The 18,998-nt window shown below is 41.8% G+C and overlaps 1 protein-coding gene across 1 annotated transcript; it reads left to right on the top strand.

Moving 5' to 3' along the window:
* Positions 1 to 869: 869 nt before the first annotated feature.
* LOC146173733 (uncharacterized) lies at positions 870 to 6,579 on the top strand. Its single transcript, XM_084585257.1, has 5 exons — positions 870 to 955; positions 1,639 to 2,479; positions 3,394 to 3,462; positions 5,251 to 5,340; positions 6,463 to 6,579. Exons 1-5 carry the CDS (start codon positions 870 to 872, stop codon positions 6,577 to 6,579), a joined length of 1,203 nt encoding a protein of 400 aa, XP_084441383.1.
* Positions 6,580 to 18,998: the final 12,419 nt, after the last annotated feature.

Genomic DNA, 18,998 nt, shown 5'->3' with positions numbered 1-18,998 from the left:
CTCTGGTAATAGCATACAGCATAGCATAATCGGTGGCGACGGCTATGGCTTTCAAATGTAGGCGAGAAAACTATTACATCGTCAAGATAACACAAACAAGTGGTCCACTTGAAGCCTCAGAGCAGAGTCCATCATACGTTCGAAGGTTACTGGGGCATTGTTTGTTTACTAACAGCCAACAATATGTTGGCTTTTAGTAAACAGTAATTATCAGCTGGGCCGAATATATCGTGCCAACAGCACTAAAAAATACACACCTTCTAACTTCGTATATAGGCAACCAATTACCGAGTATTAAAAAGACCTCCAATGCGACATCGGTGCCTACTCTTTCTGTTTGCTCTATTTTGGGAACCTTATTATTTTACATATTCAAAATTTGCATTTTTCCCTGCGCGCTAAGCGCCATGGCTCGTGTAGACATGGCAGCATAAAGCCTGACTTCAAGCATTAGATAATAGCGGTAGCACGCAAAATTCCTTGCTACAGTAGCATAGAGTACCGTTAAAAACATTCAAAATGAAACAAAAAGTACATCTATGAAATAGGTATCAGCTAAAAACATACTGTAATGACTTTTATTATGATGATACAGGCTAAATATTCATATGTATATTTGCTACGAAAAGTGAACGCTGCAACGTTACGACACTTCCAGAGAAAGAAACAACAGAAGAGCTCTTGTTTTCTTGTCATATCTCCTGTCTGCAGGTATCAGCACGAGAGCTGAAATGAACGCATCAGCGTATGGTATAAAGGAGACGAAGCTCACTACAATAGGCCCCATCGCCATTGAAGTAGCACCTGCTCATGGTGACAGTCACGGCTACTGCAGAGATGACAATCACAAATCATCAAGATATAGCAACATGCTCAGAAGCTTTGCTCTTCAAGCCCGCCTTTATCGTCTGTGCGGCTGCCTCTTCGTCAAGGACATGCTTGCCAAGCCTCCAAGGTAGATGTTCAGAAGGGACGAGTGTTCGCTGTACGGGAAGCTGCAAGACTACGTAGTTTAGTTGCAAATGTTGGAAGTGAATTTGAAGCTTATCTCTATATTGTATCTGAAAAAATACGTTTATGAAAACTCCGATTTAAGGAACCAATTACTTTTTTTATGTAGGCAGGCCTGTTATTCGGTCTACCCCAGCGCCCTACAAGCACGCATTTGACGAATTTTGTATGGTTTATTACTCCATTTGATTGCTTCTACGCTCCATTTTAGGTACCTGCTATATTTGACAATGAAGTTATCATAATGTTTATCTGAAGAGTATCTTTGAAACTTTTGAATGATTGATTTTTGAGCTGCATGTGCTCTCGAAGAATGTTTATTTTATTTTTAAGAAACAGTACGCCAATAAACGCAATGCCTTAGCAGCTCTCGGTAGCTCAGTTGGATACCTTATAACTGCAATATATAGGCCTAATTTGATGAGAATATAAAAGTAACCACTTAAAAACATCCCTTATAGATTCTGCACTCAGGTGATAACCTAATAATAAAATACCTTTTGTTTTACTGTTGCTCTAAGGTTACAAAACTTCATAAATAATCCCTCTAATACCATCTGGAGTGTGAAATGTTTCATTATTTAGACATCGTTCTTTAAGTCGCAGACATTGCTTCTATGCTTACAGGTCTCCTACGGTAGTCTGGGTCCACTGGTACAGCCTTTACGCAGCTGCATGCTTCATCTTCTACCTGTGGTTCGAGATCGACATTTGTACCCGTGGTACGATTGTACTGAGCGACACATACCGATTCCACACCATGTCCCTTCTCGTTCTCCTTAACGTCGTCATCGTTGTCAACGCCTGCGGTAACTTCTTGACAATGGCATTCAGCGCCCGAAAGATTCTCGACTTCGTTTTGAAAGCTAACCGTTTTGAGAAAGAAATACGCATTCCAACATGCAAATGCTGTAGCCAGAGGCATTTCTTGTGGTCCGACCTCTCAGCAGTAATGATGTTCGTCGTTTACTTCGTTGGCTACACGATGGCACTCGTTCCCACGGGACAGAAGGTTGACGTCGACGGAGTACTGAATGTTCAGGAGATCATTGACAGAGTTTGCGGTATTTTTGCTGCTGTTCTATTCTCTGCTTACGACAGTGCAAACATTTTCACCATGCGACACACAGCAGAGGTGCTGGAAAGATACGTGATCTTCCTTAAGGAACAGTTGGAAGAATATATAGGCCATAACGTCCTGCCCTGCCAAGTGGCGGCGAAGAAAGTTCAAGCGGTGAGGATCCAGCTTACGACTGTTTTCGAGCTCAAGAATGACATCAATGGTATCTGGCAGAAGTCTCTTGTGGCGTCAAGCATAGGAATCCTTCTGGTAACGTGTATCTCTCTGTACAGCATCATCATACAAGGGATAAAAAGGACAGAACTATGGCTAGCGATCAGCTACTCGGCGTTCGCTTCCTATGAGTTCTTCAGGCTCGCGAACGTCAGTCAGTCATTGTCCAGTGCTGTAAGTGATGGATGTTTGTACTTACCTTCAAACCTTCGTGATACCAGAGTCTGTGCCTGCGGCCGACGTAGCGACACATTAGCTACTCATCACGCAGATTTACCTAACTCAACGTGCTGCGTTTTCTGAAGCACCGGAGCTTTACTTAGTGGTACCATGAATTTTGCATGCATGCAGGCCGTATGTCTTTTAGGAGCTGCTGGCTGGAAGTGTTAGACCATATGCTAAAATATATTGCATATCATTCGTGTTCTGTAAAACTGATAAATGCATGTCTAACAAACCTGTTCATTTAAATGCACTTAGTAAGCTATCGTAATGTGTTTGCAGCCACGGCAGCGATGCGTAATGGTAAATTACCAGTTGAGACGCTTCGTCTTAGCTTTAACCTGAGGCTAAATCCTGACTATATTATAGTGTATATTATAGTGTATAGTGTATATAGTGTATAAGTGTATATTATAGTGTATATAGTGTATAGGCCAGAAGAGAAATGAGTAGTGAATTCACGAGCAGTTGTTGCTGATTGTTTGACTATCGCTTATCGTAATATTGTGTGCTATTCAAGTGGTCTCGGCAGTCTTTTTGACGTTAAATGACTTGAAAAGCTTGCAGGAAAGAATATCTACTCAAAACATCAACGTTTACAAACTCTGGGCTGTCCTGAAGAAAATTATAACGTTCGTTATATAACTGCTTTATATATTTTGATATGGAGTAAGGGAAATGCACTTTATAAACCGTAGCTTGATTAGGCGATACAAGCGGCGGCACGGAACAATTGAAAAGTCAGAAATTGTCATGTTCTCCTGGGTTATCATCGTATTGAACGTGCATTAAAGCTGGTCGCATTGAAGCTGACCTTTAATATGTGTATGCCTGCATATATCTCGCATTCGTTTATCTGCTTTCAGGTACAAAATATCAAGAATGTATGCCGAAGAACTTTGACTCTGGATCGCTCAATCGCTTGTAGCCTTCAGGTGAGAAATACCGTTGCGTTATGGAGAAAAATAGCGGGAAATAAGGAATAAACCACAAGTGACCCCAGATTCTGAGTGCTTACGGTGAGATTTTCAGCATCCCAACTTTCATGGGGGAACAGATATACTTATATGAAGCCCCTCTGTAAAAATTCGAATGCAATGTTTGGACAAAGATGCCTCTTAGTACGAAATATTATGTCCGCTAATAAGCTTTATCCTGCAGTATCAGCTTTCTGTTTCGAAGATTACAAAAAATATTGAGACATTTCCTGAAACAAAAAGTAATTTAAGGCGAAAGCTTTTTTAGACTTATGGTGATTTTCGTGTCCATTTTCTACGTGGGTCCGCGATATAAGAAAAAAGGAAAAAAATTTGTCTCTAACGAAAATCGAGGCACTATACGATTTGCATACCGGTCAGCGCGTTAATTACTACGTAATACCGGGCTCGTGAGAACCTGATTGTTTTTGTAAAGCATGATATTTATTAGACGTGTTTATAGAGTGTAAAGAGCTCTAGGCTCAATTTGCAAAGTAATCTGCCTACAGCAGAACAAGCTCAACTGAAATATACATCACACAACTAACAAACGTTTTGACACAACTCCTCTAAAACGGTGGCAAACTAAACAACACATCAATATTAGCAGCCAGTCAGTTTAATAGTCCTTCAGCTTTTGCACAATCTGGCCGAAATGCGTATTGGGGAATAGAGAGGCTCCGCATTCCTGCCTAACATGTGCATTTTCCACGGGCTATGCAGTGCAAGGAGGAAAATCATGCCAAAGGGTTCATGGGCATGTTGAGTAGACATTAGGCAACTCACGCTCTGAGAATTCAAAATTCTTTCTTGAAAGTTCTTTGTAGAACATCTCAAAATATTACGGCATCCTTGCAGGCAATTAAATAGTGTTGCGATTGTTTCAGGTGCGTCACAAGAAACGAGAATAACTTTTGTGTGAAGCCATACTTTACAGATAGAACTTCGGCGTGAGGTTTAACGAAAAAAAGTTTTAGTAAAAGGTGAAACTGCCATTTTACCTACTCTTCACAACATATCATACCGCATGCAATCAGAGCAGAGGGAACGATACAACGCAGACGGGAATAAGAATAAAAGAATAAGTACTGAGAAGTAAAACGAACTGCCAAAAAACGCACTGAATTGTAAACTTCCTTTATAAGACCAAACAATTAGGTCCGATCGGTAAAACTGAACGTAACCACTAAGTTGGCAAGACAAGGCAATTTCACGCTAGACAAGGAGAACTACGATCAGGTTCTCGAAGTAACTTGGGGAAACTGGTCGTAGTTGTCCTTGTCTAGCGGGTGAGTGATAGTAGCGTTGACAATGCCGATGTAGTTCGTGATCAATGATGATAGTAGTAATGATGGTAATGCCGCAGTTAATAATGATGGCAGTTGTGGCGACCTCAATAGTTCATTTAGTTTATAATGGTGATCGCTAGTGATGTGAAGATAGTAGGGATGAAATGAAGATTGAATTTAATGAAAACAGTTCTCTACAGTGGTTTCCGCCATTTCTGCTCTTAAGCATACATAAGCTCAGTCTTGCAATTTCTTATTTTAACAATACAGAAAATTACTCTATGCATTTCCTCTGAAAAACCACCTTAAAATTCCCTAACTTTATTATGTTATCTGCTTGCAAACTATCAATTGCGGTGCGCATTATGCAAAATTCTTACGGTTTGAACCTTTGCAGCGCAAGAATAATTTTTTTTTGCTGTATTCTACTTTAAAAGAATAATCGTTTTTCTTCCAGATCTATTATTTGGACCACAGCATCAACCCAGACGATATCGGCCTCCACGGCAATAATTTTTTCAAACTCAACCTCGGCTTGCTGGTTTCCGTAAGTCGCTAAAAACATATGACGCTTCCCATTTGAGCGTGAAAATTCCTTTTTTATTCACAAATTTTTCGCTCATTCAGAATAGAAGTATTTTATCTAAAACGTTTAACGCTTCATAATACAGATATGACGTTCAATACTGGCGATTAGTTTTTTAACCATTTATAAGACCGATACCATTCAATAATGCTACAGTCACCTGGCATCTAGCGAAATATTAGTCGCATTATGTTGCACCGCTCAAAACTCGTGACATAACACATACATGATGCAGGAAGACTGTGATACTTGGAGAGCGCCAATGTGCTGCATTTTACTTATAAAGCATAAATACTGGCGCCATGGAGAGCCTACTAGATCATCACAATTGTACAGACACTTCCACGACCGGGCGGCTCATACTTTAGTACCAAAATACGCGACAGGGACAAAGACCGAGAGGACACACACACATGTACTGACAGAAGTTCACTCATACATAGAGTTTCTGACCCTGTTGTTTGTTCCACTGCTACGGTGTTAAAAGGCCAGACCCAAAAAGCCCAAGTTTGACATTTTTGTCAAAGTCTGGTTTCCAAAGCCTCATTAATTTGCCTACGTGAAATATAATAATGATATTATGAAGCTATTATTTCTTTCGAAGCATAAATATTTATGCACTTCACGTTTTTTGAACGTTGTATGCAATAGATAGGTTTAGTAGGCATTTGTAATGTGTCCGTGAAGACGCCGGAAGCACATGAGAAGGCCAACTGTAGGGCTGCTCAAAGACGTCTGTTTCACGGTGATGATTCTAACAACAGCACATGTTCAAAAAGGCTGAAAGCCAGAACTAAATGCCGAAGTTGATTGCTTTTAATTATAAACTATATCCTATACGCCTGATCTAAGATGTCAAAGAATTACTGACACTCAATTATGCGTTTGAAGTTATATTACGTGAAGTAAATAACTTTTAAGACTCTCACAAAATTCGATAGCGTAGGCCGTACAAAAACGAGTAAATGATTTCTAGTGAGTAATGCGGTAAACAGGGTATATTTTTTTACTAGCATTGTCAGCTAAATCTCCATGTATGATCTGTTATTTATGTTCATTTATTTTGCCACCTTTTGTTTTCAGATGGCGGGATCCATCATAACGTACACAGTCATACTAGTGCAAACAAGCCCAGACTTGGAGGCCACAAAGGAATGCATATCTGTCACCGCGAGAATGAACATTACGCCATCAATGTGAAAAATCGCACCAATAAAGATATCATGCATCAATCATTTCCACTACCAATAAACTCCACTCAGCTCGACACCTTTGTGAACGCCCCAACAGCAGGCCATAGGTTCAGAAGAAGAACTCCTAACTGAACTGTCTTCATCAGGCAATGTGTTCCCGTAACAAGATGATACCAAAGTTTACATTGCCATTTGCGCAAAATTATCGCATCAAGAACAATTTACTTGTGATAAGGTCAGATTTTCTGCAGAAATGTGTGTCCCGCAGGTTGCTCACACTATATTTTATACAGAGCATCATTTTCTTCCCAGCATTTAAAATATTTCCCAAAAGATGTTTGGTTTGGCTTGTGGAGTTCAACTCTCCAATGCGACTCAGGCTATGAGAGTCGCACCCAAAGTATGTCATTTCTATGGAAGGTGGCCAGAAAGAGTGTTCTACTGGAATAATTTTCAGACAACCCTCTTATTATTACGTTGTTGTTGTCATGGCTGCCAGCACAATACACTGTGGCGTATGGGTTGCATTGTAGAAACCCGTGTTGATCCTCTCAATCGAAGAGTAAATTTGAGCGTGATGGCATGACCAAGCCAATCACAGCAATTTAAAGCACCCCTTCAATTAAGCAGTAAGAACGTCCCTGCATGAGCTAGATGCAGCATGTCTTACTCAGTATTCAATAAATCAAGAAGGGCGGAATCTGATTTCACGCGCCCGTTTTAACAGCGAACGCCCGGCACGCGCTGCGAAACGCACACACTCGACGTCTTAATTCATTAAAGTTTATTCACTCACTCATTCGCGAGATGCTTAAACCTCGTGAAGTAGAGGTTCCGCACTAGCTTCCCTAACGTCATGAAGGAAATTAATTTAGTTGTATACTTTTGAGCAAAAGATATATCACGCGGCTAAGAGACGCACTCAACATATAATTTAATTTATTATACCCTTGAGGGCCCCAGGTAGGGTAATAGATAAGGAGGGCGAGGAGGCTGCCAAAAGTAAGGTACAAAAAGTGAAAAGGCTCAAATACAAACACTTAGAATGCTGTAGGGGCTGCAATAAAGAGGAAGAGGAAGCAATCGGTTATGGTGCGATATGACATGTCAGGTGTTCTTTTAATATAAAAGGGTGACGTTCCGTATAAATATGCTCAGGAAGCTGGTTTCGTTTTTGAATTGCTGCTGGTAGAAAAATTTCCTTAAAGCCGTTAGTAGATCCAAGTAAGCGCTGGATACTCATGGAGTTGAACAGACGAGATGATGACGCACTGGTGCAACTATATAGATAATTACGGAGATGGTGGAGGTTTTGGTAAAGTTTAAAAAACAGACATAGGTGAGAAATGTTGCGTCTTAGGGTTAGTGGAATGATACTATATCGATAGTTGTCTTAATACTGCTGGAGATCAAACAAAAGTCATAATTTGAAGATATAAAACGAACAGTGCGACTCTCGATGGATTAAATGTCCTTAAATAATTACGCCGTATGAGAAAACACAATTGCGGATGCGTATTCGATCTTCCGATAAATAAAATTTTCGTACACAAGTTAGCGAATGGATTACGGTGATAGAGAAAGTGACCTTCTAATGAAGCCGTGAGATCTTGAAGTGTCAGCAGTGAGTTTTGTGATATGCTCTTTACATGTTAGCTTATTGCTGATTAGGACACCGAGATACCTTTGCGATTAAACGTCTGATATGATAGTTGGCGTTACTGAATGTGTATAGGAAATATTAGAACGATTGAGTGAAACCCACAAAAATTTTGTATTTGGTCACGCTGAGTTCCATCATCCAGTCTGAGCACCAATTTTCAATTTTACGGAAGTCAATGGGAAGGGTTGCTTGGTCATGGTAAAAAGAAATGCAGCTGTGTAGCACGCAGTCGTTATTGAACTGACGAATAGACGATGCTATGTCAGAGGGGAGGTCATTAATAAAGATAAGTAATAGCAATGACCTAAGCACGAATCTCTGCGCGGCACGCCCGCAATTACCTCGCGAGTGGCGGACGATACCCTCCGATGACAGTGTATTGAAAGCGTTTCGTCAGGAAGGACTGGGTGAATATGATTTGTAAGATAAGGCTGCAAATGACATTGGTGGACTTAAGCACCTATTGGACTTAAGCCGCCTAGTTACTTTGGATAATATAATATAAGGGAAAGGCGCAGTATCTGTCCCACTTGCTCTGCGGACACCTGAACCGCGCCCATTTTGCAAAACCGGAGCAATGATGCCGAGCTCTCATGAACGCGGCATACTGGCGGCACAGTTGCCGATAAAAAGCAGGCCTTTGTCAAAATGAAAAAATAATAAAAACAGTAGCGTACATTGAGAAAAACACCATGCAAAAAGTCACGTCGTGCCTGTACTCAAAACTACTAGATTACCGGATATTTTCCTAAATCAGTTTTTGTTATTAGCATTAGGCACTTCAAACGCTGAAAAAAATCTTTACTTTTACTTATTATAATGCAAAGCATAGTTCCGAATAGATTCCTTGCAAAACCATTCGCTTCGCCTCTTCTTGTTTGTTGGGCGTCAACAAACCACAAGAGTGTCGAATAAATTTAAACCATGCGGGTCCATAGAAGTAATAAAAACTTATTTAAGGAAAATATTTTTGGGGTTACGCGAAAGTTGGTTGATCCGCTCCTTAGTCTGAAGCTCGTTTGGCTGAACGAGTCATTCATTTCTCCCAAAAAGGCCCTTTCTGCAGTCGGGCTCTAGATGGACAGGGCCTCCAGAATTTCACCCACACTTGGTTTTCGTTTACGGAGTATGGCTTGGGTTTCTTAGCAATCCCATACGATGTGCAAAGGGCCTGATTTGTGGCCACAAAACCTTGTTTAGTTGAAAAGAAATGGGACCTACTTACGTGAAGCCTATTAAAGCTATTGAAAAGCGCTTGCAACCGCCTGAGGAGAAATTACTCTAATTTATCAAATCCTTTAGCTTGCGCTAGAATTGTTTCTCTCGCTAAACTAACGTACTGAATTATCTGGCGCTAAAGAATGAACGTTTGTGGTTGGTCATTTAAGGCTGGTGACGACGCATAAAGGTAGAGGAATGCTCGATATGCGGAGTGTACACGGTTGTTAGTCTCTACCGTTTGACGATCAGGTACCCATATGGGTGAGGCCTCGTGTCAATCTTGGGTTAAAAGTTTGCATGCTACGGGAGATACCCTGTAATTCAAGCAGTTTCGCTAGGCGGATTTTGATTCGATAAAGGTGTATGTGGATTCTACTTCTGTTGCGGCCAATGCGATCACTGTCCCTAACATATGTGTAACCTCTAAATTCCTATTCATTAGCCTCGCCACCGCATTGCCTTGGTGAGTGACGACGACTAGTCAGCTGCCCTCGCCGAGGCAACCAGGTTCCACAGAGAAGGATCCTACGCACTTGGAGATTTTTCTTGTCCACCTTCTTGGCTCGAGCCTTGCATCGTGCTGGATGATCCCCATAGATTCCATGAAAGGTCCTGCATGATATAATTTCAGAGAGTCATTGGCTTTCAAAATAGACAAGAGTTCACCATGATTGCATTTCCAATGGGTCTGATGGTGACAAGAATTCTACATATATTACATGGAATTACATGGAATTCTACAAATTCCATGTAAGGTTTCGATCATTCAGTGCATACAAACTCGTTGGTGCGTTTGTATGCACTGAATGCTTGTGTAATATTTTATTTAACTGGTTGGTCGAGTTTAGCTGATTTATTCAAAATGAATATTTATTTTTGCCATCTAAATTAATATGTCATGTGAGAATAGAGTTCGAGAGAGAGAGAGAAAGAAAGAAGTTTATTGTCAGAAATAGAGACACTGGATCGCCTTAGTGGAAGAGCCAAGTAGCCATAAGCTGGTGGCTTGGGGCGACTTCTTTAGCATGGCTTAGGGAGTGCACTTGTATATTGGGGTCTGCCTTGCTCAGCCCTTCCCTCCAGGATTCAAGTGAGAGAGCTTCTTGAGAGCCTTCTGAGGAGGGGAGTCAATTAAATACATAAATGCTCCGTATGCAATTTTCATAAAAACAATTGACCCACCGCCGTGGGGCAGTGAGATGCCGAATACTGTGAAGAGTACCTGGCTTCAATCTCGATCACCGGCGGCTGCGTTTCGATAAAGGCGAAACGAAGGGGCGTCCGTGTTATGTGCGATGTCTTCATGTTAAAAATTCCCAGGTGGTCGAAATTACTATGGAGCCTCTCACTACAGCACCCTTTTCTCTCGTTCAGCTTTCACTCTCACCTCGTTTCCCCCTTATGAGGTGGTCAGCTGTCCACTGAAAAAATATGGCAGACAGTGCGCCATTATTCCCAACAAAATTATTGTAATTATTATATTTCTTTTTCATAAATCTAAGTTTAGATAAAGACACATTTATTCACTCGAGCTACTGATGCTCTTGCCACAACTTCCGGAAAAAAATTTCGACACCTCTCAACTTCTCTCGGCACACTCCGTTGGAACCATTGCTTCTCACATAACAAAACATAATTGTGTATTTTTTTCAAGCACCAAGAGCCGCATCTTTTTTAAGGGTGACCGCCTAGGTGTGAGAAAAGAGAAAGAAGTTTTCCACCCGTTCAAGAAAAAAGGAGGAAGCCGCCATCAGAGGAAGTCGGTCGTGCATCTCTACTAGTTCGCCACAGTCCTGAGCCTGCATTTCTGCTCCATTTCAAGGTATGCGGTCTCGTTTTCTTCTAGAAGGGAAGGGCCAATCACAATTAGAAATATTGGCGCTGTATTCCTCAGGCTACGCAGCTTTTTTCTTTGAGTCGGGCTTCTTCTTACGACGGCTCTGACACCGCCATCTAACACGAACCCTCGAGCCCGCTGAGGCGTTTGCCATCGTTGGCGAGTCTCAGCATCGCTCGGTGGTTTGCTGCTTGTCAGGTTTGGTTTTTAGCTTTATAAATAACGTCTTTGACTGCATTATGCTTAGGTATCGTTTATGCGGCTAATTGTCTGACGCCACCCAGGTAGTAAAAACAGCCTAAGTGGAGGGCATTTTGCCCGTCAGTGGTTTCGAAACGCGCGCTTTCATCACACAGTAGACAATGCCATTTTGGTCCGCCTCTTGTTGCAAGCCCGATGCGGAACACGGTTCCCTGCTCAGCATTCTGCAGGTTCCTTTATCGCGTGCGCTTACAGAAGCTCATAATACATAATAGTTGGTCGTGATGTCGTGCCTGACTGAGCCTTATTAATTTGCGGTGACTGAAGTGTGTGGAAGCACTGGGATATCACGTAAGCGGGCGCCTCGTTATTGCCTCGGTCGTTTGTCGATGAATAAGGAAAGCAAGATGCCTGAGTACTGTGAGAAGTGAGTACATACTACTCAGGTGGTGGAAATTTGCGGAGCTCTTCACTATGGTGTCTCTCATATATAAATACCTGATTTGTTGTGGGTGCCCCACAGCGTTGACGCATAGGTTAGGATGGGGGTTCGAACCAGACCACCGGCAGCTGAGGTTCGATGGAGGGAAACGGTGAGGCATCAGTATGCTGCGCGATGTAATTATCAGCCGTACCATACCCACTTCAGGACGAAAGCATCTCTCATTTTCCTGCAAACAATCAGGTTCCAGGTAAACTGTATTCACTTGACCCCTGCGAACTTAAGCTCATTCACCCACTTTATTTTCTGCCATCCCTTTAAATCGAGTTGGTGGCACTTAGATGCCTTCGGGTATCCTCTGCGAACTGCATGTCTTGCCCATTTCATTTCTCAATTTCGACTAGAATATCAGTAGCTTGAGTTATTTCTCTCACCCATTCAGCGTGCTTCCTATCTCTTAACATTATACTTATCATTTTCCGTTCCACAGCCCTCTTCATTTTCCTCAACTTAATTAGAATCCTTTCCTTTAACCTCAATGTTTCTGCTTCAGTACCGGTAGAATGCAACTGTTGTACACTTTCCTCTTGAGTGATACCGGTTAGCTGCTAGTCATAATGTGTGAGTACCTTCCAAATGTGTTCCATTGCAATCTCGTGGCCCGGATCTGCGGTTGATACCTGTCCTAAATGGACATACTCGCCTACCACTTCAAGCACTTTGCTACCTAGTGTAAACTGCTGTTACTTCCCAGACTGTTTTACATTACATTATTCTTTTTCATATTACTATCCACGCTTACCTTGCTGCTTTTCCTTTCTCGATCATCAATCATTAGTTGCAATAGGTCCCCATAGTGACCTAAAAGGCATAATCATCCGCGAATTGCAGATTACTGAGATATTCTCCATCGACCCTGATGTCTAACTGCTCCTATTTGATGTCTTCCAATACACTCTCTAAGCAAGCTGTAAATAGCACTGGGAGATAGTTTCTCCTTGCCAAAAATTGTTCTTCATTTGCTTGTTATCACTTTCTTTATGCAAAACTGTGGTTACTGTGCAGCCACAGTATTTTCCAGTAATTATGCCTCACCTGCAACCTGGTCTCGCAATGCCTGCATGACTGCTGAGGTTTACACCGAGACATATGTTATCTCATAGTCAGGTGAATGCTATTTATAGAGACTAGTTATATTCCGAGGAATGTTCTATCACCTGATTGAAAGTATGGGCATGATCGATTTAGAGTACGGTTAACAAAATCCTGCTTCCTCCTTAATGTCTAAGGTTGTCCTGATCCTATTAGCAATTACATTAGTAAATACCTTGTAAGTAACGAATAGCTAGCTGATTGTTCCGTAATATTTAAAGTCCTTAGCATCCCCTTTCTTATAAATTAAGATATGTGTGATGTCGTTGAGACTGTAGGAAGAAGGAAAAGAAAACGCATGGGCCTGCTACTGGCTATATAGCTGAGCCACCTCCGCTGCCTCATGCGGAAAGGGGAGAAAATAGAGACAGAAAGAGAGAGAAAGAGAAAGGTGCAGCCCAATACGCCACAATAATGCGGCGTATTGGGCTGCGGAGTTCTTACCCGCCTACTCGAATATTCCACTTCTCGTAGGCCGCTCGTTTGGCGGCGGCCTTGTACCGCTTACAGTTCCGAAGTGCGCTCCATACGTAATTGCTGCTATAAAATGTACAGTCGTGAGTAAAAGTGGCATATAACATACAGCCGATGCCGAACCTTGGGTAAACTCTATTAAAACGACATCTCGCGATACCGATAAAGACACCGACTGCGACACATGCATGTGGATATAAAGAAGCACCGCCAAAATGGTCTCGATCCCAGATAGTTATTGCTAGATGACGTTGAAAGAGTACCGCCACGAACGTCTCGATCCCAGATACTTGTCGCTAGATGGCGTTGAAAGGCAGTTTTCCCGAGCCCCGCCACCGGCTGCGTGCTGTATACCATTTTTGCACACGACTATACGCGTTTTGACTGCCTATACGGGAGCAAATAGAAGTAGGTCGGGTACGAAAAACTCCTTGAGGCAATTCGCGCAATAGATGCTATTCTTGTACCGGCCGCAGTAATATAACTTTAATTTGGTCAGCGGTCGCCCACAGCCACTCACCGTTGCTATCAGCCGAACTTAGTTATAAAAAGGGACTTTCACATCAAGAAGACAAAGTGCAAAATATTTATCAAAATTTAACGCATTCTTACGCATCCTGAGGCGTTCAAAGTAATCTTACGGAACGTTTGCAGCAAACGTGGATATATTGCCGAAGTCAGTAAACCGGAATTGACCGAATTTACGTCCCATTTTTACAATAAGACGATGTAAGAGATGGAGGTATTAATTAATCTTAACCAAATGTGGTTTACTAGTGTCCGTAGTCATTGCATGTTACAGGTCTGCCTTCGCGTCTAGCCACAGTTGAAATACTGTCGCTCCGGTGGGTAGCGAAGCGGTTTCCTATGCCTGAAAGTTTTGTTGTGATATTCACGCGGCCTCAATGGCTGCTCCTTCACAATAGTATAAACAGATGGGCTCTATACAGCACTCTAGACATGAAATTTCATTCAGCTATATCATAATGCTACACCGAGTTTTGACCGCCATTTAAAGTGTAAACAGAAATTTTTCCGCGAAAATAACGTGTTCTCGATTGAAGTTTGACAACTATTGTTTTAGTTTTTCGAGAGAGGATATAGGAGCTCGTTCTGTCGAAAAGCTATCGCCATGCCAGAGGTTCGACTGCGGCATTGTCGGGAGATTTCACAACGTGGTATTAAGGATCGATGTCTGTAACGTAGGCTATGCCACTTCCCTTACAGCGCGGAACAATGAACTGTTACGTATACTGCGTTTTAACTTTCCTGTAAAGCAGTTTACAAACCAAGTGAAGGTGTTCTCCGAAACGTAAGACATACTGGGTCATGATTATTCGTAAAGCTTAATCCAACAAACATTTCTTTTTAAATTTGGTCAGAGTTAACCCTGTTAAACCTGCTTAGGCGAGTCGGAAGTGTCGATGTTTTTTGTTTTGCTTATCTTAGGCTTAGGTTTGGACATAGATGGACATTTTTTTACAGCAAGTAAGTTGGCGAGATTGTAAAGGTGAGGTTGCCGTCAACTACAAGGCGGAACACGTGATACTGTATCTTCAGTAAAACGTCAAATTGTGGTACACCAAGGTGGTGCCATGTTTAAGATATATTGCAAAACTGTGATCTCCGGTCCGTTCGCTCTAGCTATGCTTAGGTTCAGACATGGGCAGATTTCTTTTTTCAGTAATTGCCGAGATTAAAAAGTCGAGGGCGCCGTCAACTACAAGAGGGAACACGTGATACTCTATCTGCAGTCAGAGGTAAAGGTGAAAGATTAAGTGGTCGTACGCTATAGGTGGTAGCACGGTTAAGCTATACCACCACACTGTGATCTCCGGTTTGTTGGACGTCAAGCGAGCGCCCAGGTCGATCTTGGCTTATACCAGCAGCAGTGAAGGTATCGCCTAAAATATGTGGAACGAAAAAACGGAGTCCAAGATGCTGTGCCTTTTGGTTTTAAAACGAACCGTAAGCCTCCCGTTATTTTTTTCGCCACGATTTTTTTTCTAATTCGAAGTAGTCGGTGTACTCAGTCACGGCTTTGAATAACGACTTTGAATGACATATGGTTTTCTCACTTTCTACGCAGTTACGCTTGTTCTTCGACCGGGCTGGCACTTTACCAAAGAAGCATGGCTGGGCACTCTACGATGTGGACTTCGACGACCCGCATAACAAGTGCAACCAGGGCAGCTTTGCACGCCTCAAGGAAATCAACAAATTTTTTCGGCTTTGAGGCAGCACCGGTCAAGCCACGTTACTCGTTTCTAGCGTCGAGTGACGTAGAACGAAATAGCACTCTATTTTTGTAGTGTATTTATAAATAGCATTTTGTGCTAACCCACCAAATATGAGTCAATTTCACCATTATTACCAACGTCGATGCGAAAAGTAAATATCCAAGAGTCTACAGTGTAGCTATATTTACTCACCACTTAGCCAGGTTCATATCGGAAGGTATATAAGGGGAAAAAAATCATCTTCTTTTGTTTCGCCCTCAGTAACCACAGGGTCTGGTACACATCGCAGTTTGGTTAAAGTGTCGCGTATCCGAATATACACCGAGAAGCAATATCTTTTATCATTATTCCTCTGCCGTAGCGACGAAAAAATTACGATTTCAATTAACATATTCTATTCCAAGAAGCGTTGGAACGTGTACAAACGGAACACATTCGTTAATTTGTTTTCTAGTTGCTATGGCAGTGTTGTTTTAAATGTGACGAAACCAATGTATGCGAGTTTCTATAATATGCCTTACGTCAAGCTTCCGTAAAAAAAAAGTAGGAACCGTTAAGAGTACCACTTTCACTCCCACCTCCCTCCCTTCCCTTACGGCGCGGTTGCGGTGTCCACAGAAAAATAAGTGAGACAGTTACTGCGCCTTTCCTTTCCTATAAATAAATCAGTTTTTTTTAAAATCAGTTTGCTTTTGTGCTATTAATAAAAAAGTCATCTCACTGATTCTCAATAGCAGCCTCCCTCGCTTGCTATCATTGCAGAAGAAAATTTTAAAGAGAGCACCATTCAATGCATTACATCTCATAACGCCTTGACCACAGCAATTTCATCACACTTTCATCAAGAATGCCCGCGTTTTAATTTCAGTGGGACACTAAAGCACTCTGTTCAATAGGAGGGCATACATTTCAAGCGAATAGTCCACTGGCGTTGGAGGGTGACACCATTCCCGTCTTTCATAAAAATAGCTCAAACTAACTAGCAGTTCATCAATGGCGTAACAAGAAAGCTTATTCTACTCACAACCTTAGGTTTATTTTTTTATTTTGGGGTGGATCAACTGCCCCACCTGTATCATACCCCATTCTTTACCCAGAGAAATTTTCTGGGACATGTGTTGCTAGGGGGTCGTAAATATCCCTCGCCACACAAGAGACTGACAATAGCTGAACTCCTGGGATCATTGCCTGCTCTCATCCAAACTAACACAAGCTAACATAGGTGTAACAGAGGTGTCAGGACTTACGCATTACCCACCCGCTACCTATGATTTGCTTCCGGTATGCCGCTGGCCCTTGGCATTTCAAAGCAGGCCTTTCATTTCTGTATGGTATGGTTAGCCTCTATTTTTATGCATATTGTTGCGTGGCGACAAGCAAGACTGCACAACATGATCACAGATGAAAGATCATTTAATGGCTGGGCTAGTGCAAGGACTCCTCTCGCGCCACTCCAGTTCTTTTCCTCCCGCCGCCAAGCCACCTGCTGGCCTGACCCAAGCGCCTGTGGACACCGAACGTTTCTTGCCCTTAGAGCCCTAACAACCGGGAGCGTTCGCATGGACATCGTCAGCGTCCAGTGACTTGCTAGTTAGTGTCCATCTTCGTCTTGTTTGTTCAAGCCGTTATTTGGTATTTTTTGGTCTAGTCTAATGAGTTTGTGTAAAAGATATGTTCCTTGTTTTCCCGGTCTGGTTCTGTGTTTGATCCCACTAAACCAGGCCGTTGATTTGTGGGTTTTTAAAAACCTCCTCACAAAACTATCATGGCTGGCTGAACTCTCTTTCATATATCTCCAATTAACACTGTGATGAGCCAGCTGCACCTGCTGTATACTTGCAAACATCTTAGTCATCCGCCAACCTCATTTTTGCCACCCATCCTTTTCTTTCCGGCCTGAGAATGAAATTAGGCACAACAGAGACTATCGGCTGTCCACTTTCCGTGTCCATTTCTTATCGATATCTGATAGAATGCATTTAGCTCGAGTTATTTTTCCGACCCACTCTGCATGATCGCTATCCTTAAAATAATAATAATAATAATAATAATAATAATAATAATAATAATAATAATAATAATAATAATAATAATAATAATAATAATAATAATAATAATAATAATAATAATAATAATAATAATAATAATAATAATAATAATAATTAATTTTCGTGGATAGCCATTCTGTGTTGTCCTTAACTCAGGTAGGACCCCTTTACTTTAGCCTCCACGTTTCAGTCCCATAAGTGATTTACGGTAGCATTCACCTGTTACCTTCTTTCTACTGTGCGATAAAGGTAACCTTTTATGCATGGTCTGCGAGCATATATTTTCCTATTTATTTCCCTGGTATATATTTCCCATTTTATTTTCCTAGTTATTTCTCTTTTCTTGACTAAATTGAGGTTGCTAAAGCTTACGCAGATATATTCGCCAACCACTTCCATTGCTTCGCAACATTTAGAAAACTGCTGTTCGCTTCCGAAGCTGATTAACGTTACCTTGGTCTTCTGCATATGAATTGTTAGACCTTTTTTCTGCTTTTATTGTCCAGGTCATAATACATAGTATGAAGTTCGTTCCCTTTATTATTTAGTGAGGCAGAGCAATTAACAAACCGCAGATTACTGGGTATTCTTCATCCACTCTTATTCTTAACCGCTGCCATTCTGGCTATGAGTATTACTGGACAGATCGTGTTTCTATGACAAACCTTTTTCTTTGTGCGAATATTAATGCTCGCTTATCGAAGAAGTATTACGTGAAGTAAAGGCGCTATATGTACCTTGAAGTAATTTCCCATATAGGTCATCTACACCCGGATTTGGCAATTTTTAGGAAGTTCTTGGGACTGGGCTAGTTGGAAAATCTTTTCAAAAATGCTGCGCTGCTTCCATAGCCCAGAGGGCTATGGAACGAAAAATGGTAGGGGTAACATTAAGAGATAGCGTGCAGATTAGGTCAGAGAAATAACTCAAGTTACCGACATTCTAGTAGAAATTAGGAAGAAGAAATGGGCATGGGCAGGACATGTAGTGCGAAGAGAGGATAACCGGTGGTCGCTGAGGGTAACAAACTGGATTCTAAGGGAAGGAAAGCGTAGCAGGAGGCGGCAGAAAGTTAGGTGGGCGGATGAGATTAAGAAGTTCGCAGGGGTCAAGTGGATGCAGCTAGCACAGAACCGGGTTAAGTGGAG

The sequence above is a fragment of the Amblyomma maculatum genome, chromosome 11 (assembly GCF_055883805.1).
Source record: "Amblyomma maculatum isolate TAMU_Amacu chromosome 11, ASM5588380v1, whole genome shotgun sequence".
Taxonomy (NCBI): Eukaryota; Metazoa; Arthropoda; class Arachnida; order Ixodida; family Ixodidae; genus Amblyomma; species Amblyomma maculatum.
This window is presented reverse-complemented; position numbering and strand designations above follow the sequence as displayed.